This window comes from Acartia tonsa, chromosome 8 (genome assembly GCF_053477335.1).
Source record: "Acartia tonsa isolate MP-2025a chromosome 8, ASM5347733v1, whole genome shotgun sequence".
Lineage (NCBI taxonomy): Eukaryota > Metazoa > Arthropoda > Copepoda > Calanoida > Acartiidae > Acartia > Acartia tonsa.
In genome coordinates this window covers 17,490,522-17,517,810 of record NC_137267.1, presented here as the reverse complement: position 1 = coordinate 17,517,810, position 27,289 = coordinate 17,490,522, and the positions used below count along the sequence as shown (strand labels likewise).

The following is a 27,289-nucleotide window of genomic DNA, read 5'->3' as shown; positions in this document are numbered from 1 at the left end:
ATCTTCCAAACATAGGTACTTTGGAAAAACCGGTTTTTAAGGCATAATTTGTTGAAAATCGCTAAGTATTTTTTTCTTATACAAAACTCCCCAGCCCAATGAAGAAATTAAGATATAGATCATTAACTTCTGTCAATGGCAAATGGGTTAAATTAAGTAATATTTTTGTCTTATTAAAAAAAACACCCTGTATGTTACCTAGTAGTTTTTGTAAAATTGACTTGCTATCACCTGACTCAAAGTACCTTAAGTTCTTGTCTCGACCCAGGTGTTTTCTTTTTTCAAACTCTTATTCCAGTGAAGAGTGATATTTTCATTGCTTTGTTAATTTTCATATTTAGTTATTATGTGTTTCTTGATCAAATAAAAACAAAAATGGCGTGGAATACGGCTTTACAAATTCTTAGAGTAATATTTGATTTTCTGAAAGGTTAAGCTTTTCTATAATAAAACAAGGTCTGTACGTCCATTTTTAAATCGCAATTTAGACAAAAGGGAAAATCTTTCTTAATGTTGTTATTATTAAATTTTGAGTCTTAATATTCAGATTGTACGATTGTCTGAATCTTAAGATCTCAATAACTACTGAACTGATTGGGTTCTTTAAATTAGGTAAGATTCACATAGGCCTAGTGATGGTTTTAGCCACTTAATTTTCATAATTAAGTTATTGGTGGTTTAATGATAATTTTCTAGCCCTTTTCTGATCCTTCTAATTGATGTACATCCCCAATGATGATACACAAAATTACCCCTTCTGCAGATTACAATTAGTGGATGAAACGTAAAAACACTCAACTTATTGAACTAACCAATCAAAATTCAAAAAGTCCCCTAAGTTGTTGAGCCAACGAATAAGAAAACGTTATCATGAAACTTTGGGGACCATGTAATAAAAAGTCCATTTTCCTCTCTCTCTCTCTACCTCTGCATGGCTATCCTTATAAATAAATTAAAAATGTGTTGAAAATAAATGTGGTTGAAAACTAAATCCTATAATCCAATTTGTACTTGAAACTCAAATCTTGAGTAAAAATGCATTTTTATGTGTTGTACTGTTTGTATTTAAAACAAACTATATTTCTAATATTTTAGAAAGTTTATAAAACTTTTAAGTAATACATAAAACTTAAGACAGGTGGAAACATATAAAAAATAATCTAAAGAATAGTTCTTAAAATTTTTTTAAAATGTTGTGAAAAAAAACATGACATTCATGTAAATTAAATAAGAATTTAATTCTTGAAGCAAGTCGAATACTTCATATTTTTAACTATTAATGGTCTTCTTTATTAACGGGGGACATACACAATATATTTTAGCCCTCTAGCTCTAATAGGAGCTGAGATAATAGATAAAAAGTAACTGCTTGATTTTAAAAAATTTAAGAATGTTGTAGAAAAAACATGACATTCCTGTATATGATATAAGAATAAATTTTTTAAACAAATCGAATACTTCATATATTTAACTATTAACGGTCTTCTTTATCCAACGGGGGACATGCACAATATCTTTTAGCCCTCTAGCTCTAATAGGAGATGAGATAATAATTAAAAAGTAACTGTTTTATTTAAAAAAATCAAAATCTTTAGATACTGGTTGTTGATATTGGACTTTACCTGTTGGATATTTTATCTGATATTCTTGTCATCTACACAATGTATGTGGAGGAAAGGCAGTATCTCTTCTTGGTAAGAATCATTTATAGAGAAGCTCCTCCAGTGTTATTTTGGTCAGATTTCCGCAGATATTAACATGAAAAATTAAACAATTAAAACTAGTTTTGTTAGCTCCATGGGGCAGAAGTCCCAAACTAATAAAAGTTTATGATTTTCTTAATGTTCGCGGAAAATTGTTTGCAATACGTTGCTGTTCATGGTTTTTCAGTATGGCTGAAAACCGGTTCTAATCAAGCGGATATAAAACGGTTTTCAAGCCATGCTGGGAGAAAATATTTTCTCGCTTGACATTTAAAGTTCTTATTGAGTATTTAATTGTCTAGTCTACAACTAACTTTGTTCACTTGTCTGATACAGGATTAAAGGTGCTTTTCACAACACTTAACTCACCTCCCCTGTCCTTATTTTTTTTTTATTTGAAAATTAGAGGAGGGGGTCTAGTTTTTTTTCCTATACCTACCTCCTGCAAGGGGACCATAGCACAGCGGGGCCTACACCAGCTGCAGTGCCCCGAGGATACTAAGTATCCAATGTAACTAAAAAAAAACTGACCTAGTAAAAAATAAACAAACAAAAAAATATCTACCTTTATTCTCATTTTATTTCAAATAAGGTGGAGGGTTCTGTGCTCGACTAGGCACTTTGAGGGAAATTACCTGCATGAAATTAAATTGTCATACTGTATATTCGATATACTAAAATATTTTTTTCTTTTTTTATCCTTATTTTTTAGGGAATTATGTGCTTTATACTTCTTCTTCCAAACTTTTTGGCATTCGCAAATTATTTCTTTGGTAATATACCTGGAATAAACAGACAGGTTGTTTAAACTTTTTAAAACTTTTGTTTTTTTATGAGTTTATATTTATATTTTTAGTAGCATGACCTTTATACCGACAATTTGTTCATTGGTACTGGGAAGTTTTAGTTGTCTATCTAGAATAGCATCCGAGAAATTGAAAATACTAATAATGTAAAGAATTATTCCTACATAATAGAAATTGCCCCATTAATTTTTCTTTTTCTATCAGGATGGAATAGGAAGCATATCTACTGAAAATATTACTCTGCCTATGGTTATATTTCTACCCTTCTACACACTTTATGCTGGATTTAGGCACTTGAATTGATTTTTTTTATTAGACTTTCTTATATTAAAGTACAGGATCTGTGTGTGTTTGTGTGTGTGTGTGTGTCAAAGGATCTCGCTATATACAGTGTAGCTTCTCATAGGTCCTGTTTATAAATATTTTTCGGGTAGAGAACTACCAGCCTCTCAGGAAAAATAGACCCTTGAAAAAAATGTGCTGCTCTGTATTCAAGGTGGTCAGAAAGGTCCCAGAAAAATAGCCAAAAACCATTCTGGGTCCTATGGGAAGAAAGCCTAAAAAAAAGAACTCAATCAGATCCGTAGATAATGAAATCTTAATCTTTAAACAAAACAAAATCCTTACTACTTTATATGATAGGACAGTAGTTTTTTTTGTATGTAGCTTAGAATAAAAAATATGAGGCTTTATAATAAGTTTTAGTGATGTAAAATAAACATTTATTTGTCAGAAATCTGTTTGAACCATCAGTGCTGTTTGGAACAGCCATTGGCAATAGGAAAATAAAGTTATATGAAGTCATTGGAGAATCTGCAACTCAATTCATTTTTCAGGTAAGTTTATAAAATTTATTCTATGCCAGATTTATTCTCTTTTGTAAACGTTAAAAAATGGTTCCTAATGCTGCTATGTCAGGTGCACGACATTAATAGTTACAGTAGGGAGAATGCCATGGCCCAAAACAGGCGCAACTCATTACCATGCACAGTTAGGACTTCCAGTCAAAGGTTGTTAGGTTAAGAGTTGGTTGGCTGATGGGTGTTACTTAACCTACATAGTAACCCGGGTGTATCGACTTAAAAGGAGAGATTTGGCTCCCCTTAGCTATCCAGGATTGTTGGACCTGATGTCAAAGTGTCATTGATCGCAGCCTCGCCTGTATGAGGTAATTGATAAGTAATCTCTTTTGAATTTTTGTAGCATGATTATTTCAAAAAGAATTTGTTTTAAAACCTGTTACTTTTTTAGGTGTACCTAATATGTGCCACTGGTTTAGATTCAGATGATTCAAACCCTATATTTTTAGGTATAGAGAGAAACATGATTTTTTTTACATTTTATTCATGGAATACAATTGTTTCACTAATTAATAGATCATCAGTTCCAATTAAGAGTTAAGAAATAGGAATTTAAAAATATGTCTGTCCATTTTGGATCTATTAATACACATTTTAAGGTAGATATAAAGTAGATTGGGAAAGAAAACTTAAAATTGCACTCACAAAGGATTGCATCCAGCTAACAAAATACCTTTTGAGAGGTTCGTTTTAGGTTCTAAACGTAAATTTTTTTTATTTTTTTGTGATTTCTCTTGGGTGGGTGGTGGTAACCTCCCAAAAAATAGTTATAAACCTTCCCAGGACCTATGAGAAGCTACCCTGTTAAGGAGAGCCCGATCAGTTCAGCGGTTAGCGAGATTCCTCGGTACACTAAAACAGACAGACAAACAGACATCCTGTGACTTTATTATAAGGATAAATAGTTAATAATAAAATTAACCAACCTAATAATTTTGATAGGGTTGGAAAGCTGTTCAGTGAAAATCCTAAGCCTAATACTTTCTTTTATGTCAATTCTGTATGGGCTCAGTAATGATTACATCTTACAGGTAAACTTGCAGTAATTTTCCACAATTATGAGATCTATCATTATTTTAAACATTTTAAATGTATTGTTGAAATTTAAAAAAAAACTTTTTACCTGGATGACCTTAGCAGGTTTTCTGGCATCTTGTACATGTGTCTCAACAACATGAAAAGTCCTTTCTTTTTTTTAAGCAGAAAATTATATTGAAAAACTAGATTGGTGGGGGAGGGGGGGACATTCAACACCCAACTATTAAGTGTTAAATGTTTATTTAGATCAATGGATACACAGAGAAAGCCCACTTTTTTGATGTAGCTAGGAAAGCTTAGTAATAATTTAAGAGTTAATTTAGAGTCCTCTGATATCTAATATTTAAAACATTTTAAAAAGTATTTTCCTAAAAAAATTACAGAATTGCATTTTCAAAGCTGTTAAAGTGCAGGGTGATGCTGGCTAATTGTTTTGACCAAACTTTGAGATTGTTCAGCATAGCTCTTATTGTTACAATTATTAGGTCAGTTTTTTTGGCACAATAACATTTTTACTGTGTTCAAAATCTAAGCTCTTTATAACGCCATAATGATGTAATAAATACTTGAAGAAAGTTGTTCAAAAATCAGCGTGCGACGTCATAAAAAGGAGCTTATTAAAAAAAATTTATTAGTCCAAGTATCTGTTTGGCGAATTTAAATTTTTTAAAATGATAATTGAAATAAAAGCTAAGACCTGTAAATGTAGAGTAATGTCAGCTAATTGTATTGATCAATCTATCAGACTTCTCTTTCTTGCCTTGCTTATTGTTGTTTTAAGGTATACTGTCATTTATTACTAATTTACTAGTGATGTGATAGGAGTAAGTTGAACTTTTTCCCCAAGGATATTCTCCATATGTAAGCTTTACTTATTCCATGTGAAAAAAAGCAAAGAAACTGCATAGTAATAGATTTAGTATTACCTAGATCTTACACCAGATTTTCATATTCTCTAAAAAAAGTTAACCATGTAGCGGACTAAAATAACAATCAACTCCATCCCTCCCCTCTTTGTGAAACAGCAAGCTAAATTGAGGACAATTTTTCCCCTTTTATAATATCCACATATATTCTACATACATTTGTAAAGTACGACGAGAAGGAAACTGTCCCAATTTTGTATAATATTTGCGGCACAAGTTTTAGTTACGTCACATACGTTTCGGGAAAGAGAAAGGGAAGGGGTGAAGAAAATCTCTTCAAAAGAGATGGGAGAAAAGGGGGCTTTCTTACTATAATAGGCTGAGTTGATTAGACAAAAAAAATCATATATAAAGATGCAACGAGTGCAAACTGCAATGTTTGCTATGCTCTTTGTAAATCTACTTTATGTTGCCTTTCCATAGATAAATTAATTTGTATTTTCTAGAAAATAATTAACTTTTAAATTCATCCAGCTTGGATAGGATATAGGTAGAATTTTGTATTTTGCTTGTTTATTGCCCCTACAGGGCCATATCCTAACATAGAGAAAATAGACAACATAAAGAGAAATCAACGAAGTACAAAAAGAACTTTCTTCTTACTCGAACTAATTTATATTTAAAAACAGAACTGAAATATATGACTGCTAGCGGCTACGCACCTAGATGCCTTTAGTGGCACTTAATTTTTTTTTTATATTTAAAATATGTCTATGTATTTCGATTTTTTGTGATTTCTCTTGGGAGGGTGGTGGTACCCTCCCCCAAAATAGTTAAAAACTTTCACGGGACATATGGTACTTTAGTATAAGGATTATGCGTTATATTTTATTCGTGTTCAGAAAAGCATGGAAACAGTATTGAAATAAAAACTGCGTCCCATGGCTATGACGGCATCTTAAATTTTTAGAGGATATTATCTGCACTAGACTTTCTGGATCTAGTTGATTTAATTACATTTCCCCGAATGCCCATTAATTTGACATTTTTCACCTATTTATAGCCACCCATAGGTGGCTAACTCTCCAAGGCACTTCTACCCCTTTAATTACCTAATCGAGGAGCTTAACTCTGCGGGTCAATTATAACCTTTATAAACTAACGTTACCTAAAAGCCTAAACTGTCTAAATATTCTTAGTTATGGGCAATGTGTATCGGTCGACCGGGTCTACCAAATAGTTTTTCAAAAGTCTTAAAACAGAAAAAAAATAACAGTTTTAATTTTTATTAAACATAAATAATTGTATATACATAACAACTACAAACTTTAAAAAAGGCTATATAATTTCACAAATCATGGTGAAAACAAGGATGACAACATCCATAAAATCGAAGCTCTAAACGGCAGGTATAACAAAACTGATTTTAAGCTTTTAATTTTCATTATCTACAGAAAGCTGACTATAATACGATGCAATATATGACTATTAATATACAAAAAATACAACATTTTATACTTTATCACAATAAAAAAAAACAATTATAAACAACATTAACTAGATTTTGAAAATTAAATAAAAAAGGGATAAAAAAGTAAAGCTTTTGATTATGTAAGGTATATTTTTTGTTTTCATCTTTGGGAACTTTTCTTTAGTTTTTTAAAATGAAAAGTTTGATTTGTCCATGTTTTCTAATTAGTTTTTATGTAAAAAAGTAAATGCAATGTTTACATACCCTGAGACAAATAGTAAAAAAGGTTTGACTGTTTTTTTAACATTTATATAAACAACTATTTCATTATGTAAAACATCAAAAATTAACTCTTTTCATATGAAAATAAGGGTAAAAAATGATGACATTCCACTTTTTTAAACAAACAATTGAAATTGTACAAAAAAACCAAAAAGATATGCATAATTTATATTTTTAGACTAGCAATTATTTCAAACAAACTGGTATATAATCTAAAAGTTCTAAAATTAATTTTATCAAATAAGGTTACTCTTTTTTGTTTTTTTGATAATTAATCATTTATATAGTTGATATTCTATACATGAGTTTTGTGGTGTGACTTTAACGGATTGGACCAGGTTCATTAAAATTTCACTAAGGGGGGGGGGAGGGGTTAATGCAACCATCTCGTAATCAGTGAGCAAATGGCACTTAGAATTCGAATTTCGATCTGAACTTTTGCATGAGTAATCCTTGGTAGGTAAAGTTTTTCCTAAATCGAACAAAAAGTTGGAAAAGTAACGGCTGGCGGCTCAGCCGTTCAGTCGTTTTTTTGCGTATTTTCAGGGTAAATCCATCATCAATTATGTAGGAATCAACTTTTTAAACATATTTTTGGTTTAATTCATGTTAAATGATAGCAATAACCATTTTTAAAACTTCTAGTACTACAGCTACCGTCTAGAACCGTTTAATAGCGTTTTGGAGTGGAAAAGAGTATTATGTGGAGATAGGTTTCACGACAAATTTGCAATATAGATATCCAAAAAATGGCAAAACGGCTATCCGCAAGCTGTTAGCCGTTACTTTTCCAACTTTTTGTTCGATTTAGGGAAAATAGACCTATCAAGGATTTACTCATACAAAAGTTGAGATTGAAATTCGAATTCTAAGTACCATTTGCTCACTGATTACGAGATTGTTGCATTAACCCCCCTCCCCCTTATCGACGGCGGTGTTTTTAACTGTTGTCCGGTTACTAAACACTTCCGCATTTTTTCCAGCGTACTGCATGTCACAAAAACGGCTATTAAATGCGGCGTTGAATGTTACACTGCCGCCTCCGCCGTTACCACCATGACCGCTACAACATGCGCAGTTGTAGGACACTCCCACGGCCTCTGGTTGGCTTTTCTGAAAAAATATATTAACTATTAATGAATTTTGATTGGTTGGTTCATTAAGTAGAGTTTTTAAACGTTTCAACCAATAATTGTATTCTATAAAAGTGTTAATTTTGTGTCTTAGCATTTGGGATGTACATCAATTTATCCGTCATTGTCTTATCCCTTTTAGATCCCTAAGTTTTATATATTATTTATATCAACGTATTATAGACAGCTTTCATCGGATATTATGCAGATAGTATGACTGAAAACTGGTTCTAATCCAGCGGATATACCATCTCCTTCCTCAACCTTAAATCATATCCTTATAATAAAGTAACAAGATGTCTGTCTGATCATACCAAAGGATCTCGCTAACCCCTGAACTGATATGGTTCTCTTTTACAGGATAGCATCTAAGGACCTAAGGTTCTTTTTTTAGGGGAGGGAAAAGAAAGTAGAAAGGAAAGAGAAAGCGCCCCTAGGACCCACCCCCCCCCCCAAAAAAAAAAAATATTAGGTCATTAGGCTGTTTATTACACTAGTCCCCAATATTTTATAATTACGTTTTCTTATTTCATGGTATAACAAAGGGGGGAGAGAGAAAGAATATTTACCCCCATCCACTTACAGTTTTAATTTCTTTTAAACTTTCGACGGAAATTTTTGTAGAGTGAATTAACAGGTATCTAGAGGGATGAGACAATGGAAGAAAAATTGATGTACAACCCCAATAATATTATAATGATACTCAAAATTTCCCCTTCTTTAGATTAAAATTACTTGTTAAAATGTTTGATCACTCAACTTAATGAATCAATGAATCAAATTGACTAACATCCTCAAAGTTTTTAAGTCAACGAATAATTATGTATAGGTGCCGCCGTTTTCGGTTAAAAAAGCCCATTTCGAGGAAGTTTTAAAACTTTTGCTAATATTTGTATTGATAATAATGGGAGGGATATTGATAATGTAATTTTTGAACGTCCAAAGTGAATTATAGAGTAGCAACTATTCTAGTAGTATCAGTAATTGACATATATATAATAAAATATAATTTTTATTGATAAAGGAAAGACTAGAAAAGACTTATTACATATCTTTGGCCTAAAGTATTTAAAAAATATCACAAACAAAAGAATAGAATAATACAGTAATATCAAGATAACAAAAATGGCCTAAAACCATCAAATTTGCATAGAATACTGGTTAGTTACGCCCCCATCCTGTGGGGAAATGTCAAGATAAGCAAAATGGCCTGAAACCATCAAATTTACATAGAATACTGGTTAGTTACGCCACCATCCTGAAGGCGATGACAAGATAATGAAAATGGCCTAAAACCATCATATTTACAAGTAATAATAATTGAATTTTCGTGTGTTATGCCCCCATCCTGTAGGGCTATGAAAAGATAATCAAAATTTAAAATAGTATTGTTTTTTTTGAGAGAAAAAAACATATCCCCCCCCCCCCCCCCACCCCTTAATAGTTATTTATCATATTTTCGTAATATTGTGAATGCTAGAAAGGATATTAAAATTATTTCAACAATTTTGGTCATGTGATCAAAATTTGAATTTTCCTTCTACTATTGCCCCCTCTGGGGGCGAAGTAGGTGGAAATTTAAATTTTTGTCACTTGACCTTAATATTGGTGAAATAATTTTGAATGACCTTTCTTGTATAAGCAATATTAATAAAATACGATACTTGGTTTTGTCTCATTCTCTATCTTTTTCTTAAATTCAAAAAAGTCTATCAAAAAATTTACATCATCTAAGGGTGAACAATAAATATCTCTGTCTATTTTTCTTTATATTTCTTCCCCCTCCCCCCTCCCTCACTTTTCTGTCTATTTCCTTCTCTCTCTCCTCCTCTTTTGTACGTTCATTTTTACAATAGAGATAACCTAGAGACAGCACAAGGGAATTTTGTTTACATTATGTATCAGCTATAAATTGTTGAATATCTTAGGTTAAAGCTTTCCTTGGGTGAAATATTTGAAGAAAATATTTCTTCCATCATATAATGTGAAGCGTATGACACAACATATAATAAGTTAGTTATAAATAATTTAATTTCTTATAATAAAGTTATCTTTCTAAAAATTATTTCATTGCAAAATTTAGTTGCAAATAATGTTGCCTATAGGGCTGTATTTCATATACAACAAAAAGTGAACAAAGGTTTCTATTTAAGAAAAAAATGGGGTCAGATTAACCATCTATGTCTAATGTTTATACCCACATCAAATATTAAATTATAACAATGTACAGTAGAGTGGATCAATTTTGGACATTGAATTTGTAATCAACATCTACAGTTTAAACGTCATATAAGAAACCTAAATATAAAAAATTGATTTTGTCCTTGAGGGGAAATGGGGGGAAGGTGTTTCAATGCATTAAAAATTTTAGAAGTTTATTCTGGAGGTGCAACTTTTTTTCTTTCAAAGTATTGCTTTATGCATCTTTTTGAATTTGTCTTGTTGATTAATATAAGAATATCAAATTGGTTTTAAAAAATATTCATCCAAGCATGAAAAATCTTAAATTAAATGTAAAATCTCTTGGCTTTTAAATTTATCTATGGATTTTTCTTGCTAGGATCAATAGTTTTAAAAACAGATCTTTTATTCTTATTCTACTCTTCAAGACAAAATTGGGAAGGTGCATAAAGCTATACTTTGAAAGAAAAATAATTGCCCCCCCCCCAAAAAAAAAAAAAAAAAAAAATTCTCCCCACAAGTGTCTTTCTAAAAGTTTACATGCATCAGTGAGCCTCCCCATTATTCAAAATATTTTCTTTTCATTTTTTGGTCTTTTATATGATGTTCAGACAGAAAGTGTATGTAGCACATTTTAAATTAGAAAATCATTGAAAATCAAGCCACTCTAATGTACAGCATTTATTTCTTCTATTCCACAGTACAAAATTATTCCTGTATTTAAATTTAACATATCATATAGGAAAAAATATTCTTGTATTTAAAATTTAAAGATCATGTTGGAATTTTTTTTACAATTTTTAAATTTTTTAATAATGTACAGCAAATTATTTCCTTTTTATCTCATGTTTTGAAATTTATAAGATAGTTAGAATAAATTACAGAAATAATGAAAGATTTAAAGAAGAGAGCGTCAGGGGGGGGTTGAGGGGGGTTTCCCCCCTCAGGAGAGGGGGGGTTGAGGGGGGTCTCCCCCCTCAGAAAAAGCTTGGGCTTAAATCTTCAACAAATGAAGAAAACAAAATTATTTTAAAAATTTCTTTTTTATGTTAAATATTATTATTTTTGTGACACTTGATTTTGAATGACAAAAAAAGTTGAAATAAATATTACCCACTGTATGAAATGTTAAATTAGAAATCAATAATGATGTTGGAAAATTTATTCTCATTTTATACTTTGAAAAAAGGAATTGACAAAAAATAATAATTTTTATTCCAAACTTTTAAAACAGCATGCCTATTTCTTATTGGTTGACACTCGAATTAAAATAAAATAATGAATATTATTTCAAGACCAGAAATAAATTTGAAATAGATAATTTTCTTTCCCCTATATTTTTTATTCCAAAATGCCAAGAATTAATTTTGAAATAAAATAATTTTCTTTCCAATATTTTTATTCCTTTTTCTTATTGGACGTCATTTTGTGTCCAATGAGAGACTAGTGTTTAAATATTTTAAAGCTTATTACAGCATTTATTTTGAATATGATAATATCAACATTCTCACATTAAATGTGATAAAAATATTTATGTAATAAAGTCTAAACCAAGATATATCTATCTATCTGTCCATCCATCCTTTTATTTATCTATCTAACAATTGTTGATTATCATTGGGAATCTACATAAATTTATCGGCCATTGTCTTATCCCTATATATCAGTCTATCTATCTATCCATCCATCCTTTTATTTATCTATCTAACAATTGTTGATTATCATTGGGAATCTACATAAATTTATCGGCCATTGTCTTATCCCTATATATCAGTCTATCTATCTATCCATCCATCCTTTTATTTATCTATCTAACAATTGTTGATTATCATTGGGAATCTACATAAATTTATCGGCCATTGTCTTATCCCTATATATCAGTCTATCTATCTATCCATCCATCCTTTTATTTATCTATCTAACAATTGTTGATTATCATTGGGAATCTACATAAATTTATCGGCCATTGTCTTATCCCTATATATCAGTCTATCTATCTATCTATTGATCCTTTTATTTATCTATCTATCAATTATATTTATCATTGGGAAATAAAGAAATTTTTACATTTGAAGAGAATAATAATTGATAAAAAATATCTAATATATCTAATGGTTGAAAAGTTAAAACCGGGTATTTTTACTCACGCCGAGCCGGGCAATAAAACTTTCGGGTATTTTTACTCACGCCGAACCGGATTTACATAGAACATAATTAAACGATAAAAAAATCATATAAAAAATAATAATTTGAATAAAACGATTTCACAAATGAATGTAGTTGCCAATAAACTTTAAATTTCACGAAAAAAATCACTAACTTTACTTCATAAACAAAAAAGTTAGAAGGGGTATTTTAAATCACCTTGTTTTTTTTGGTTCACCCATTTTCGATGAAAGATTGTGGCCGACCTAATAGATAGAAACGCTTCTCTCTGGGGGGAATTGAAAAACAGCGCAGTAAAGGGTAGGCTCATGCGAGCATGATTCAATCCTGAAACTGAAAACCAGTTTTTTTTGGCATTTTCTGGAACCGGGCGTTAAAAGCCGGTTCGTCACTAATGGGTTAATTGATATACGCCTTTTATTTATTGATTTACAGCTTGCACACGCTGCTATTTTGTACTACCCTATCAAGAATTATTTAAACGAGATGGTTCCATTAAACCCCCCCCCCCCTTACTTCAGATTTTTTTACGTTTTTTATGTAAAATTTGCTTTAAAATATTATTAGATCCTTGTCTTGGAGTAAATAGAGGTTTAATTTGTAAAGGGGTAGTTTCACGAAAGGCATATGAAATTAATTTAGTGAACCGCATATTTTTTCCTGGTTAATTAGTTAAACTACATTTATATGGCATATATTTGAAAGAATTTCAATTTTCTACCACGTAGTTTTTAAGATATCAAGACTTGAAAATCGTCTTTTTAAATATTATGAAAAGAAGATTTTTAAGTTTTAATATTTTCAAAACTACGTGGTACAAAATTGAAATTCTTTCAAATATATGCCATACAAATAAAGTTTAACAAATTAACTAGTAAAAAATATGCTGTTAGCTAAATTAAATTCAAATGTTTAGACACCCCCCCCTCCTCAGGAAGGTTTATAACTGACCTAACCTGAAACTGGATCCCTAACTGGCTTCTCAGGGAACCAATGGTCTCTGTACCTCTGGCGCAACACATCGATCAGGGCATCGTGGAACCTGTAAGTTAAACACAATTTTTTCATGGGAAACGGAATAAATAACAATTAAATAACATTAACAAATGAATGGTGTCTTAATCTAAGAAATATACTTGAAATAGAATGCATATGATGTTACGGAGGAACAACGGAATATTAATGAAGTTTGTGCACTAGGTACTATAAAAGCTTCTTCCATACCTGTGTCCATTTGTTGTGGTTGTGATGTCAACATGGTGGGTTGTGGTAGGCCAACAAAATTGCCAGCTTCGGGGGTTTTTGATAAGGCTGTGGCAGCGTTGTTTAGGGATTCCATAATGGCCGCACTTAACCCATCCTAAAATTGAATAAAAAGATTTTTAAGAATACATACAAGTTTAATTGTCATTTTTTGGCATTAATGTCAATTTGACATTTACTTAAGTATAGCTTTGAAATTTATCCGGTGGATTAGAACCGGTTCTAAGCAATACTAAAATTTATGTAGACAATTTTCTATAAATAATGAAATAAAATCATAATTGGAATTAATCTTATAAATTTTCATTTTAGTATCCGCGGAAAGATGTCTCAAATACTAGACCAATATGCTCGCAATTTATTTTTCGGCTATATTAATCAATATTCTATGAATAATAAAATAAAATCATAATTGGAAATAATCTTACAAATTTTCATTTTATTATCCGTGGAAAGATGTCTCAAATAACTAGACCAATATTCTTCGCCAAATATTTTTACGCAAATGTGTCAAAACTTCCTCCCCCCCCCCCTTGACCCAAAGTGTTTTATTTTATGTTTTTATACTATACAATTGTTAGCAATTCAAATTTTTTCAGGGGTATAAAGAACCCTAATAGTTTATCAGACCTGTATAAGATCATCCCTGGGGCGAGGGGAAACAGAGAGCCCCGCAATATTGTCTCCAGGGGCCAGGGAGGAGTCAAATTGTTCTCCAATGGCGGCCAATAGAAGCTCCTTCCAGACATGAACCTAAAAATGCAACAGGGTGATTTTTTCTGTAAAACGTATCTATTTCTTTTATTTGGATTCCTTGATAACACATAGAATGACTATTTGTTTTAACAACAACTTGATGAAAATCACGTGAAAAGCGCTTAATTTTGGCAGATTAATGCAAAAAAAAAGAAAAAGATCCAAAAAGTAGGTATGTATAACGTTGATCTAAAATATTAAAATTTGTCCTTGTCTATTATGTTCTCCAACAATTTACAGGAGGCCTACATCGTTATTTGTCCCCGGCCAAAATTACTCAGCTTGTCAAAAATTCGCCAACATCACCCTATTCATAATGACAAACATCTAACTTACAGTGTCCTTCTTGTAGCACTTGAGCCTCCAGGTGCCACCCTTGGAGATGACGGGGTCCTCCCACAGGGGCTGTCTCTCCTCCCTCATCAGGTGATAATAACTTCTGATTGGAAGATCATGACATGCGGGGATATGATTAAACACAGACCTAAAGTAAAGAAAAGTCTAATTTAGAATAAACTAAAATGCTAGTATGTATAATAATCCCCCTTCGTCTGGTCGATTTAGTTTTAAAAATTAGTTTGTACAGACCAATCTTTTTTTCATTAAACTATTATAAAGCCCATGTAAAATATCCTTGTAAAGGACAATTATTATACTATAGACGCTTAGTATACTGATTGAAAAAAAAATATTAAAAATCAACATTCAACCAAAAAAATAAAAAAATATGAGAATGAATAAAACTCTCGGTTTTTCTTTTGACTTCAAAATCAAATAACCTAACTTATTTGTCTTCAAATATTTTTATTTGGCCCAAAAAATTATTATGTTGCAATGCTTAACAAATACTTACCAAAAACCCTGTACAGTAGAGAATGTATAAATTTTCTTGAGACTAGCAGTATACTCGGCAGCCGTAGACCCCTTGTTTGCTCTAAATATTATATAATAATATAATATAGGAATAAAAATAATGTTTTTTCTTGATGTAAACACAATAATTGGCATAAAATCTATCATCCTAAATGTAAAAATCAGATATAGACTCCTTTTTAGAGCAAATATAGAGCAAAAAGTAACCAAGACATTTTTGCAAAGTTTGAAAATCTAAAGAAAATAGTTCTTTTTGCTTTTGATATACATATCAGATAAATGTATAAAAAATTAGTGATCAAAAACTATAAAACAAGTTATAACTTTTTTCAACCCTATCATTGATTAAAATGCACTTTTAGGTTTACTCATTACCAAAGTTGCACATAAAAACTCTTTTTTAAAAAGTTATTAAACAAAATAAATTCAAATCAACAATAAGGCGTTTTTTATAATGCAGTAGGCCATTTTGTAGTTGTTTTTTTGGCATTTATTTTGTTTAATTACTACATAAAAAGAGTTTTTATGCAATACTTTGGCAATTCTTAAACTGTTTTTAACCTATTTTTTTATCATATATCAAAAATATACTATGACACCAGTAGAATCAGACTGCAGAGCCCAAATTTGAATTAAGTCCCCAATAAACTTTTTTGGGGGGATTTAAAAATCAATTTTATATGTTGCTGTGATCATTTTGATGGAAGCAAAAGCATTTTTTAGTTTGGGGTTAAATTGTTTCTTACAGAACAATTTGATGTGATCCAGATTATATCAATACAATAATAAAAACTCTACTCTGTTCGATGCAAATAATTTTTTTCTAAAACAATAATTTATATAGAAGAAATTTAACATTAAAATAAAACATATTATTCTGAAGTCTGAACCAATTAGAAGTCTCGTTTCATTTCAGTTTTTTACAATTCAAAAAAGAGTGTTTTCACAAAGTGACTTATTTCCAATGTAGTTAAATAATTTTTATTTAATTAAAATGAAAAGAATGAAAACTATACACATAAAAGATACATGCTTTTTAAAAATATTTAAAAAAATAAGTTTGAATAATCTTATATTTTATCATATTTGTATATGTGACAAAAAAAATTTGTTGTATTGCGTAAACGTTTGTTGTCATCTTTCACTATTTAACCCTTTACAGCCAATTTTTTTGTGTTTTAAATAAGTGATGGAAAACAAGCACGATAAAGTTAATTCATTGATATATTGTAAAAAATTAAGTTTTTAATGAATTAATTTAGATGAAATCTAAAGGCCTAATTTTACTCTATACCAGAATACTATATATATGAAGCAAAACACTCTAAAAGCTACGAATTTTACCCAAATAAAAAAAGACCTTTTGCTCTGATCAAAAAAGACCACAGCAACAGTAAAATTAATTTTTAAATCCCCTCAATAAAGTTTATCGGGGACTTAATTCAAATTTAGGCTCTGCAGTTTAATTCTACTGGTGTCATAGTATATTTTTGATATATGTTTTAAAAATAGGTTAAAAACAGTTTAAACCTAAAAGTGCAATTTAATCAATGACAGTGTTGAAAAAACTTATAACATGTTTTATAGTTTTTGATCACTAATTTTATATACATTTATCTGATATGTATATCAAAAGCAAAAAGAACTATTTTCTTTAGATTTTCATATTATGCAAAAATGTCTTGGTTACTTTTTGCACTATATTGACTATAAAAATGATTCTATATCTGATTTTTACATTTAGGATAATATATTTTATGCTAATTATTGTGTTTACATAAAAAAAACATATTTTTGTACCTATAATTTTTTTTATCATAAATTGTGAGAAACTGCTTTTTTCCTATATAAGGTGAAAAAAGTAACACTAAAGAAATTTTTTTGCCTTAATTATGTTCTAAACTTAAAGATAAACATGTTTCATAAAAAGATTTTATTCTAAATCTGTCATTTAAGGCATGAAATAAATTTTGCAAATTAACATTGCAGATTTTTGCAAATAACTTGCAAATGTGATTTCTGCGGATTTTCTAATTTACATAGGCGTTTTCTATGTATATTCCTCTTTCCAAAAATACCTCACTTGTCAAGATTGGATAAAAAAATCTTTGTGGTCGAGATTCCATAACTGTGAAGGTGTATCTATCTATGCAAACCTAGAGTATTGATAGGTTCTTAGAGGCAGGGGCTATCAAGTCTACTAGGAAAATCTATCTATATAGACAACTAGGAGTATCTATCTAAATATCTAGACTATAAGTACAAAGAGTATCTATCTACCTGGAGTATTGATAGGTTCTTGGAGGCAGGGACAATCTAGTCTACTAGGAGTTTCTATTTATCTATCTAGACAACTAGGAGTATAATCTATCTGACTACCTGGAGTAAATATCTACCTGGAGTATTGATAGGTTCTTGGAGGCATGGGCAATAGGAACAGGTACTGGAGCGGACATTGTCTATGAAAAACAAACAAAACAATTACATAAAACAAGCTCAAACAAATCTGCAGACGACAATCAAATAAAATCAGTGAAAGATGTGATCAATAACAAATACCTACAAATATTACAATTATAAAAGGAAAAATAAATAAAATCACACGCTTCTGAACAATCACAGTTAACAAAAGGGGAGGGGGAAATAAAAATGCTAAAACAATCAAGTCATGTATAACGTACAAAAGATATCATTGTTTAATTACTTGCTGTTAATAATTGGAAATCCAAATTTTTTATTTCGTAAATTATTGGGGATATTATTAGGTAAGGATTTTATTGCCCAGTTTATTCAGTTTTCTTAGTTTCATCGCTATGGTAAAGGAACACGAAGGAGAACACGAACACTTTAAACATCATGCTGAAGGCGGACGCGTAGTAGGGGTAGGCGGATGGTATGAATCGCTCATATTGGTTGTGGCGCAGTGGGCGGACTGACACTTGAGGTTGAGGTTGAGGTGGCGATAAGGGTCAGACCAAGGCGATGGTAATTAACCTAAAATTAAAATTTTGAAATTAGGAAACGATGTTCTACAGAAAAATTAGATGCAATAAAAATAATTATTCAAAGATTTCCATGTACTCTATGAGCAAAACTCCCATCTATATGATAATGACTCTAATAAGAGTTAGCAAAAGCGTAATGTAACCATACGTGAATTTTAAAATATTCCAACATGTAAAAGGATACTTTTCTATATCAATTGTAAGAGTTAATTAGTGACACACAAAATTTGGAAAGAGCTACTCCCTCCCTTATTTCAGTTATCGTTACCTTAAACTGGTAGACACCGTATACATCTGGGATCTTAAACTTGGCACTGATGAGACCTCCCTTGCTCACTTGCATGTTAGCGCGAACAAAGGGGTCAATCCTAACAAACTCAACCTGAAATTAAGAGTATGATCACAATTCTGGGATCTTCAAGGAAAAGATAATGGAAAATAAATTATTGATGTGCATCCTCAATCATGATGAACAATATAAAATTATCCTTCAAAAGTTGGTTGAAAAGTTATGACAATACTATTTGTACAAACCAATTAAGATGTAGGTGTTTAAGCAAACGAACTTGGAAAGTACCTAGGTAGGTACTTAAGCTCAATTTGTAAATTTAGTTTAAGATTATAAACACTAAAAAAATTCGGAAGTATGAAAAATAAAATATTGACCTGCATATCCGTGGCCTGGTAGGGTACCCATTCTCCATTCACCTTCTCTTTCACGTCAATATAGAACTGAACCATCTCCCTAAGGAAATAAAAATTTTGTGGGTGTGTAGATATGTTTCTCCTTTACAGTGTGGCTTCTTATATGTTCTGGGAAAGCTTATAAAAATGGAAAAATTGTCATCAAATTAGTTTGCTAAAGGAATCGGTTATTGGTCAGTTCGTCTATTCAATAGGATGGGAGGGGAAGAAAAAAGGAAGAGGAAGGTCGGAATCGTTAATTAGCCCGCTACAAGTTTCACTCAATTGGAGAACATTAAAATCTGGTGTAAGATCCAAGTAATTAAGTATCCATTACGTAGAGGTAGGTAACAAATTGTTAAAATGTGCTTATAAATAAGTGACAAACCTGATAGTATAGAACTCAGGGGCACTTCCTTCACCAAGCTTAGAATGTTGGATTCCATCCACATGGAGAACTCCATGCTCCTGAATAAGAAAAAAACATTAATTTCATTATTATACCGTTTTATCGAAAGAGTAAGGGAAAGGGGGGTTCAATGATAAAAACACTTTAGATTAAAAGTATACTTAAGACCTTAAAAGAATTAAACTTTTGGTCGCCTACATGTTTAAAATTCAATAAATGATGGTTAAAAAATTAGGTTGAAAATTACTTTACCCACATTTTAGGTATCTATTTATCTTTCAGTCCACTTTATTTGTAGTCATATAATACATCTTTCTTTATTTTCACTTATACTTAAAAACATAAACCTATCAAAACTTGTGAATGTTGATTTTAACTTCTTATACCTTGAAGCACCACACTAGGCACGTAATGGGAATCCCCCTTCCCTTTAATACTTTAAACTAGGGGGAAAGGTCATCCCCTCTCATCCAATACCCCACCATTTATTTTTGGCCGCAGAAAACACATTAAGAGATAAAGGCTTTCAGTAACCCCCTTCCCCGACGCTCTGCTCACTTGACCTTCCCCCGTACACTGGAGAGAGTACCTCTTGTGTCCAATTTATGGGTTCTTTCCCTTATTTCCGCTGTCAAAAACTAATCGTTACAAACAGACAGACGGCAAGACCATATGATTAAATAATTATGAGAACAATCACTTTTCTTAAAACTAGCGTTTGCGCCCCTAGCATCTAGGGCCTAGGAAGGGGAGAAAAATAGCTTAAAACCATACCCAGGCTTATTTATAAAAATAAAATAGTCAAAAACCATCTCAGGGCCTATAAGAAGCTTCCCTCTAAAGGAGAACCATATCGGTTCAGTGTTAAGCGAGATCCTTCGCTACAAACAAAAAAGCTTAGTACTTTATATTATAGGACTAGCGGCTACGCCCCTAGAGGCCTCTAGTGGCACTTTAAATGTTTTTGTTTGTTAAAGGTAATTTTTTATGTATGATACCACCTTATTTGACGCTGAAGTCTCCCAGATTTTAAAAAAATTTTAAATTTTTTTGTCATTTCTTTTGGGAGGTTGGTAGTACCCTCCCCCAAAATAGTTAAAAACCTTCCAAGGACATATGAGAATCTACCCTGTTAAGGAGAACCCGATCGGTTTAGCGGTTAGCGAGATCCTTCGGTACACACAGACAGACACACAGACAGACAAACATCCTGTTACTTTAGTATTAAAACTAGCGGCTACGCCCCTAGAGGCCTCTAGTGGCACTTTAAATGTTTTTGTTTGATAAAGTCTCTACTATAATTTTTTTCCGTACGATACCTCTTCATTTGACGTTGAAGTCTCCTAAACGTTTTTTTAAATTTCGATTTTTTTGTCATTTCTCTTGGGAGGGTGGTGGTACCCTCCCCCAAAATAGTTAAAAACCTTCCCGGGACTTATGAGAAGCTACCCTGTTAAGGAGAACCCGATCGGTTCAGCGGTTAGCGAGATCCTTCGGTACACACAGACAGACACACAGACAGACACACAGACAGACAGACAGACACACAGACAGACAGACAAACATCCTGTTACTTTAGTATAAGGATATTTAAATAATGCATTTCTAAAATAATTTTAATATTTACAACAAATTTTAAAATTGTTATGAAAATTATAACACGCCCCTTTAACTATAAAAACAAAAATAAAAATAAAGATCAGCTGTTGATCTTTGATCAGCAATGAAAATTGAAGATTTAATTTATTTAAAAAGTAGCAAAAAAAATAATTTTGTTACAAACGAAGGAAGCAAATACGTTTTTTTTAAATTATTGATTGTTTTTATGATTTTTAATATTTTTTTAAAGCATTAAAATTGGTAATTTTAAAATAAGTTGTTAATTTTATTACTATCAACTCTTACTATTTATATGACGTAATTAGAACTTGTGCCGCAAAAATTATACAAAATTGGGACAGTTTCCTTCTCGTCGTAAAGTACTAACTAACATGAGGCTAGTAAAATAATGTAGGAAGACTTAAAAATAATCAGTAATACAATATAACAAAGAAATGTTGAGGCAAATTTTATAATTTCAGATATTTAGTATTTCCTGTGTTTGCCCTGATAACAATCCTCTATGTTTTTGCTGTTGGAAGACAAGGAATCATAATCATTAAAACTTTTATAAGCAGGGATGTTAAGGGATAAGACAATTGAAGATAACTTGATGTACACCCCCAATTATGATGTATATGCATACTATAATTGTTGGTGGAAATGTTTGCACTAATCAAGATTTCACATGTGTCCCCAAAGTTTTCAAGCCAACAAATGAGATAATGTGTTTCTTAAACTTTGGGGACCAGTATATTCTTTATAATTGTTTTGAATTAAACAGGCCAATGAAAGTTCAATTTTGAAAGTATTAAAGCAAATGATAAAATTATGATTTTCTCAGGAATTTCGTTGGGTTTCTGGCTTTGTCCAAAATATGACAAGGTAAATGTTAATTACAATTTTAATTTTAGAAATAAGTCTCTTTCATTATCAATGGATTTAAACATATTTCAATTAGTGAAGAAATACTTAGTCTAGCATTGATTTATTTATAACAATGATGACAACATCCATAAAAGCGAAGCTCTGAAATGGTATGACAAATAGACTATAAAAGTTTTAAAGATTTTTAATCAATATAATAGATTTGAAATCTGCATAAAATTTTAAGGATTTTTTATAAAATTAGTTTTTTATATAATTCTTTAATTAAAGGTGCAAATACAAATTAAGTTAAATAATTTTGAGATCTGTGATTGGTGGATTGAAAACTATCTGCGCTCTGATTGGAGAAGCTTAAGTGACGTACATCATTCAACCAATTAGAGCGTAGGTAGTTTCCAATCCAGCTATCCTATTGGTAAAAATTTATTAACTTAAATCGTATTTGCGCCTTTAAATAAAGAATTATATAAAAAACGAATTTTATAAAAAATCCTTAAAATTTTATGCAGATTTCAAATCTATTATATTGATTAAAAATCTTTAAAACTTTTATAGTCTAATGACAAACGAACATTAACACGTGTAGAGTGTCAGAACTGAATAAATGTATAAAAATCAAAATAAATTGTAAGTAAATCTGTTGAAAAACTGCTTTAAAACAGGATATTGTTTAAGGACATACTTACATTTTTATAACTTAATTAAAGAGAAGCTACGCTTATAACATTGTACTTCGTTGTCCTAGGAATCAGTATTTCAAAAATAAGATAAATCGGATAATTTTATCATTTAAAAAATTCTTGTTAAAAAGGTTAAAAACAATCATTCCCATATAAACAACCCCTTAAATAGTGGATGTAAATATTCATTTATTTCCCTGGTATCTCATTTATATCCCTGGTATGATTTTAGAAGATTTTAAATTTTTTTTGGAAGATTTTATAATTTTTATTACTTACTAAAAGAAAGAAAAATTATACCAGGGAAATAAATGAAATTTAAAAACCAAAATTAAACCACATTTTACTAGCATAAAAATGAGCTTTTGTTTAAATGAGAATGATATTCCTGTCCAGTTTTTTGTTTAGGAATGAATATTTCTTACCCTCGTGAATAAATGATGACCTATCGGTCCATCATTTATTCCCTCGGGTAAGAAATATTCATTCCTAAACAAAAAACTGGACAGGAATACCCCATTTTTAAAATGGACATACGGACATTCTGGTAACGATTATAGAGTTGCTACGCTTTCTAAATCGTACCTAGCTACTACAGAAATCACCATGCAAATTTTGGAATCGATAGGACAATTCAAAAATAACGAACAGAGCTAACTGTCTGTGACGTACGGACGGACCAACCCTAATCATAGAAAAGCTTCGCTTTTAAAAATTTTGAACTGAAAAGTGTTTAATGATTTTAATGTTTTAATGTTAAGTGTTTATAAGATTACTAACAAAGAAAAGTTAGATCATTTTACTATTGCTGTGCTGTGCTATAATTCAGAAGCGCTTTATAGTGCCCATAAAAAAGAGGCAAAGTATTCAGAATGACGTCATATTAGAATAATTCATTACTCTAATATCATAATATGACGTCATTTGGAAAACTTTGGCTAATAAAGGCTATATAAAGAGCTTATATAATTTATGAAAATAAAAAATCTTGTTTTTTTAGAAAGATCCAGCAAGATATAGAATAAGAAACAAGGCAGCTTCTAACGGTCTCATTTTGACTATTCTCATTCTTATTTACATTCTTCTTATTCTACCAAAGGAGTACTGTTTCATTGGACATAGGAATTAGTTTAAATTATTTTGATTTCAAATGTCGCAGTAAAGTAATTTTTACTTTCTTTAAAAAGTTCGGTTATAGTCCCTTTCGTGGCAACGCTTCTTAAGGGGTGTTTCGTCGTATTTTCACTGTTGCCTTTGATAGGTTATTTTAGGTTAGGTGATTGCCCTGCAAGATTAGACCCCCCGCAAGGGCTAGAAATATAGGAAAAGCTACTGTGAAAATACGTCGAAACGCCCCTTAAGAGGCGTTGTCACGAAAGGGACTTTACCAAAGTTCTTTACACTGAAGATCAAACATTTTGATTAAGTCAAGCTACTTTAAATTATAAATTAACTTCTATATTTTTTGTTTTTATGAGAATGATTTAAAAAGAAATAGTTGCATGTAATCATAATTTATTATAATCCTTATAATAAAGTAAAAGGATGTCTGTGTGTGTACCGAAGGATCTCGCAAACCGCTGAACCGATCGGGCTCTCCTTTACAGAGTAGCTTCTCATAGATCCCGGGAAGGTTTATAACATATTTTTAAACAGGACCTATGAGAAGCTACACTGTAAAGGAGAACCATATTGGCTCAGCAGATAACGAGATCCTTTGACACACATAACACAGATCCTATACTTTTATATTAGAAAGTATAATCATTTTTATTTACTTTTTCTTTAAAAATCTGAAATAAGAAATTAGGTTATCAAATATTCGACTCTCCCCTCCTCAAGTGCTCCTAGAGGCCTATATATTATGGCAATAAAGTAATCAAACTTAATTCTGATTAAATTAGATACTGTTACATCGATCATATTCTTACTGAAAAAGAAATAGAAGAGGTAAGCATATTTAATTTTTTAATACATTAGGATCCTCGTACAGTGGAATCGGCCATTGCATCGGAGGGATGAGGGAACAGAAAAATTGAATAAAATAACTAGAATTAGCAAATATTTTAGAACATGACGTGAGCAACATAAAGCTTCCCAAAAATAGAGAGCACAATTGGTTCAGTAGTTAGATCTAAACAGACATACAAAAATCCTTGCTACCTTACACCCTAGCATTCAGGGAAGATTTAGTGTAGTAAAATAGCTTAGATTTTTAAATTAGGTAAAGCTTACCTAAAATGGAAAAATTTATTGAAACATTGATTAGCACATTATGAAACTATTAATGTCTTATAGACAGGCACAAAAAAAATGAGTACAATAAGAAAAAAATATCGAAATTGTATGATTTTGAAATATTTTTAACTGAAATTTTTTGGTAGGAGAAATGTATGCACTTTGCAACTCCTGATATGTATGATAAGGGAATTAAAATGTGTCAAACACTTTTTATTTCAACAGGTACATATAAATTACAAGAATAAAATGTTCTGTATTTGTAGAGCTAATTAGAAGCAAAGCTCCTCTATAGGGCCTGTCAGTAGATGTTCATTGGCCAAGGAAATATTAATAACAAAATTTATAGGAAAAGCTAACAATCTAACTTTTTTCTCCCGTTAAAATTCCATTTCTGGCAATATGTAATTACAAAAGTAAAAGTGTGGACAGGCAGAAATAGCGTAAAGTGCCTCCAAAAAAATGATGTCATAAAATTAAATGACCAATGATAGGCCAGTATACATTTTATTTGTTAAAATTCATTCTGGCCTCCCATTGGTCATTTTATTGTTTGACGTCATTTTTTGTAGCACTTTACGTTGTTTCGTACAAACAAAGTGGGCTAAAGAGTAGATGAAAAATGGTTGAAAAAATATTTTTATAAATCAGTCGTCTACCTTTAATATTTACCTGGTTGGAACAGTCGGACTGAATGAACGCAAAAATTAGCTCAATCCCGGGAATGCTATGAAAATCATTACACAAAGCCCAAAGTGACTCAAAAATCAGCCATATGGCGTTATAAAGATGAGGGAGATGAGAGGAGAAGTGGGAAAGAAAAAAGAGATGAATGATCCCTCATTTTTATGACGTCATATGGCTGATTTTTTAGTCAATTTGGGCTTTGTCAAATCATTATTACGATGAAGGGGGGGGGGGAGGGGTGGATGCTTAAATGACCCCATCCCCCTGCCATATTAGAACCCATAATTGTAAATAATGTACATGAATATAAGGATTGGCCAATGGCAAATTGTTTAATTCTTTCAGAAACAATTGTAATATTTTGGTTACCAAGTCTCTTTCTACTCACAATTATTTCAAGGTTATAAAAATAAAACAAGAATGTCAACATCCATAAAAGCGAAGTTGAATTAATCAGACAATAGGACAAACGAACATGAACAAACGCCTTTAAAAAGATATTAACCTTGCATGAAGTTGCCAACAATTAAATAATTTTAAATGATTTAATTTTACATTGCTACAACCATAATTTTATGACCAAGGAATCATAATTGAAAAATTTATTTGTCCTTGTTATTGTTTTAGTTTTGAGTTGATTGGATATTTGTGTGCTGGCAGAACCTGGCTTGATAATATCTATTAATTCTTATATCATTGGTAATTATCTGGTAAGCCGAGCGTTCTCGGCCCACGGGGTAACGAGTTCGGATTCAACGAGCCCTAGCCTTTAAGTATTCTACCAAACAAACAAGCAGGATTCAATCATACAGAAATTATATATTTAAACTGAATAATATTTATGTTTTCTATATATATACAACAAAATATAACAATGGTTAGGTTTGAAGGGGGTGTGGGGCGCTAGGGCTTAGCGCCCGACGGTAGACAGGCTGTGGGGGCAACGGTGGTAAAAGGGGAGGCAGTGCCTCCCGATTATATAAGCGCATGAGGGACTCGTGATAGTTGCATGTTCAAGTCCCCTCCCCACATTTAGGCAGGCTAGTTTGACCGCTGGGTGCGGGGTTAACAGCGGTCATGAGATGGATAGTGATATAATAGGATTAGTGCGGGGGGTTTGTTATCATAAGTCACAGCGAAGCAACTCTGTAAACGGCCTGTCCGTCTGGGTGTCGTATTACCACAACCTCCCCTTCAAGGGTTGCGTGGCTCCTGAGCCACCAGGCCTTGAACCTGGGGATACGACAGCCGGCTCATGCGCCGGACAGGCAGTTCTTGGGGCACAGCTCGATGGAGGACAGCTCGGGCTACACAGGCTCCCTGGGACACTCGTTGCTCGGTCTGACTGTGGTTGGTGATCAGCATTGTCAGCTCCTGGTTGGCTTCTAGGCGTGGGTTGGCAACGGCCAGGCCTCGCCGCTGGAAATTTTGCCTCGTCTGCAGGATCAGTTCTGTCGCGGCTGGTAGCTGGACACGGAGGCCTAGGCAGACTCTGGTGGTTCCTAAGGGTGGAATGGTGATGGCAAAGGGCGCATAGAATTCCATGGGGGCGCCTGCTTGATTCAGGTTGCTTGGCCTCCTAGCTCCTACCCGGATGGGGATGGCTGTCATCAGCAGGGGGCACATGGCTTCTTCTTCTTCTTCTGGGGCGGCCTCTTCCATCGCAGTGGCTGGCTCTTCTCCTACAGGCTCGCTTCTGGC

At 31.8% G+C, this 27,289-nt stretch overlaps 3 protein-coding genes and 1 long non-coding RNA gene across 10 annotated transcripts; 3 read left to right on the top strand and 1 right to left on the bottom strand.

The window, feature by feature from the left end:
* Window positions 1-345: 345 nt before the first annotated feature.
* Window positions 346-4,815, top strand: LOC145325434 (uncharacterized). Its single transcript, XM_080168414.1, has 8 exons — window positions 346-408; window positions 1,596-1,694; window positions 2,416-2,502; window positions 2,714-2,799; window positions 3,243-3,345; window positions 3,761-3,818; window positions 4,312-4,400; window positions 4,654-4,815. Exons 1-8 carry the CDS (start codon window positions 376-378, stop codon window positions 4,705-4,707), a joined length of 609 nt encoding a protein of 202 aa, XP_080024540.1. The 5' UTR covers window positions 346-375; the 3' UTR covers window positions 4,708-4,815.
* A 4-nt stretch (window positions 4,816-4,819) lies between these two features.
* On the top strand, window positions 4,820-24,059 carry LOC145325435 (uncharacterized). 2 transcript variants are annotated; one of them, XM_080168415.1, is made up of 4 exons: window positions 4,820-4,892; window positions 21,578-21,646; window positions 21,944-21,980; window positions 23,664-24,059. In XM_080168415.1, exons 1-4 carry the CDS (start codon window positions 4,825-4,827, stop codon window positions 23,790-23,792), a joined length of 303 nt encoding a protein of 100 aa, XP_080024541.1. In that variant the 5' UTR covers window positions 4,820-4,824; the 3' UTR covers window positions 23,793-24,059. The 2 variants fall into 2 exon arrangements, with proteins under 2 accessions (XP_080024541.1, XP_080024542.1); XM_080168416.1 differs by lacking the exon at window positions 4,820-4,892 and adding an exon at window positions 5,120-5,188.
* On the bottom strand, window positions 6,544-19,891 carry LOC145326144 (dolichyl-diphosphooligosaccharide--protein glycosyltransferase 48 kDa subunit-like). Of its 6 annotated transcripts, XR_013881774.1 has the most exons (8): window positions 17,795-17,877; window positions 15,379-15,459; window positions 14,862-15,009; window positions 14,400-14,522; window positions 13,731-13,866; window positions 13,463-13,548; window positions 7,938-8,139; window positions 6,544-7,380 (listed from the first exon to the last, which is right to left on the bottom strand). XR_013881774.1 is itself a non-coding variant. In XM_080169271.1 (6 exons), the coding sequence occupies exons 1-6, from the start codon at window positions 19,752-19,754 to the stop codon at window positions 7,370-7,372; spliced, it is 492 nt and encodes a 163-aa protein (XP_080025397.1). In that variant the 5' UTR covers window positions 19,755-19,891; the 3' UTR covers window positions 6,544-7,369. The 6 variants fall into 6 exon arrangements, 4 of the variants coding, with proteins under 4 accessions (XP_080025397.1, XP_080025399.1, XP_080025398.1 ...); XR_013881775.1 differs by lacking the exon at window positions 6,544-7,380 and having other exon boundaries at window positions 7,949-8,139; window positions 13,458-13,548; window positions 17,795-17,878; XM_080169271.1 differs by lacking the exons at window positions 13,463-13,548; window positions 13,731-13,866; window positions 14,400-14,522; ... (1 more) ...; window positions 15,379-15,459; window positions 17,795-17,877 and adding exons at window positions 18,672-18,785; window positions 19,070-19,148; window positions 19,476-19,555; window positions 19,749-19,891.
* Window positions 24,060-24,343: 284 nt separating the features above from the next.
* LOC145325432 (uncharacterized) lies at window positions 24,344-26,294 on the top strand. Its single transcript, XR_013881480.1, has 4 exons — window positions 24,344-24,613; window positions 25,048-25,126; window positions 25,934-25,988; window positions 26,216-26,294. It is a non-coding gene; the product is annotated as an uncharacterized LOC145325432 (long non-coding RNA).
* Window positions 26,295-27,289: the final 995 nt, after the last annotated feature.

What these genes read in the sequence shown, in the direction of transcription:
- LOC145326144 (XM_080169271.1), bottom strand. An exon ending in CCTGAGTTCTATACTATCAG is followed by an intron (nt 19,149 to 19,475) that starts GTTTGTCACTTA and finishes TTATTTCCTTAG; the next exon opens with GGAGATGGTTCAGTTCTATA. An exon ending in ACCAGGCCACGGATATGCAG is followed by an intron (nt 18,786 to 19,069) that starts GTCAATATTTTA and finishes TCTTAATTTCAG; the next exon opens with GTTGAGTTTGTTAGGATTGA.
- LOC145325435 (XM_080168415.1), top strand. Translation starts at nt 4,825, where the DNA reads ATGCTGGCTAATTGTTTTGACCAAACTTTGAGATTGTTCAGCATAGCT. An exon ending in GCTGTTGGAAGACAAGGAAT is followed by an intron (nt 21,647 to 21,943) that starts CATAATCATTAA and finishes TTTCTCAGGAAT; the next exon opens with TTCGTTGGGTTTCTGGCTTT. An exon ending in TTTGTCCAAAATATGACAAG is followed by an intron (nt 21,981 to 23,663) that starts GTAAATGTTAAT and finishes TTGTTTTTTTAG; the next exon opens with AAAGATCCAGCAAGATATAG.
- LOC145325434 (XM_080168414.1), top strand. Translation starts at nt 376, where the DNA reads ATGGCGTGGAATACGGCTTTACAAATTCTTAGA. An exon ending in AAAGGCAGTATCTCTTCTTG is followed by an intron (nt 1,695 to 2,415) that starts GTAAGAATCATT and finishes CTTATTTTTTAG; the next exon opens with GGAATTATGTGCTTTATACT. An exon ending in CAACTCAATTCATTTTTCAG is followed by an intron (nt 3,346 to 3,760) that starts GTAAGTTTATAA and finishes TTACTTTTTTAG; the next exon opens with GTGTACCTAATATGTGCCAC.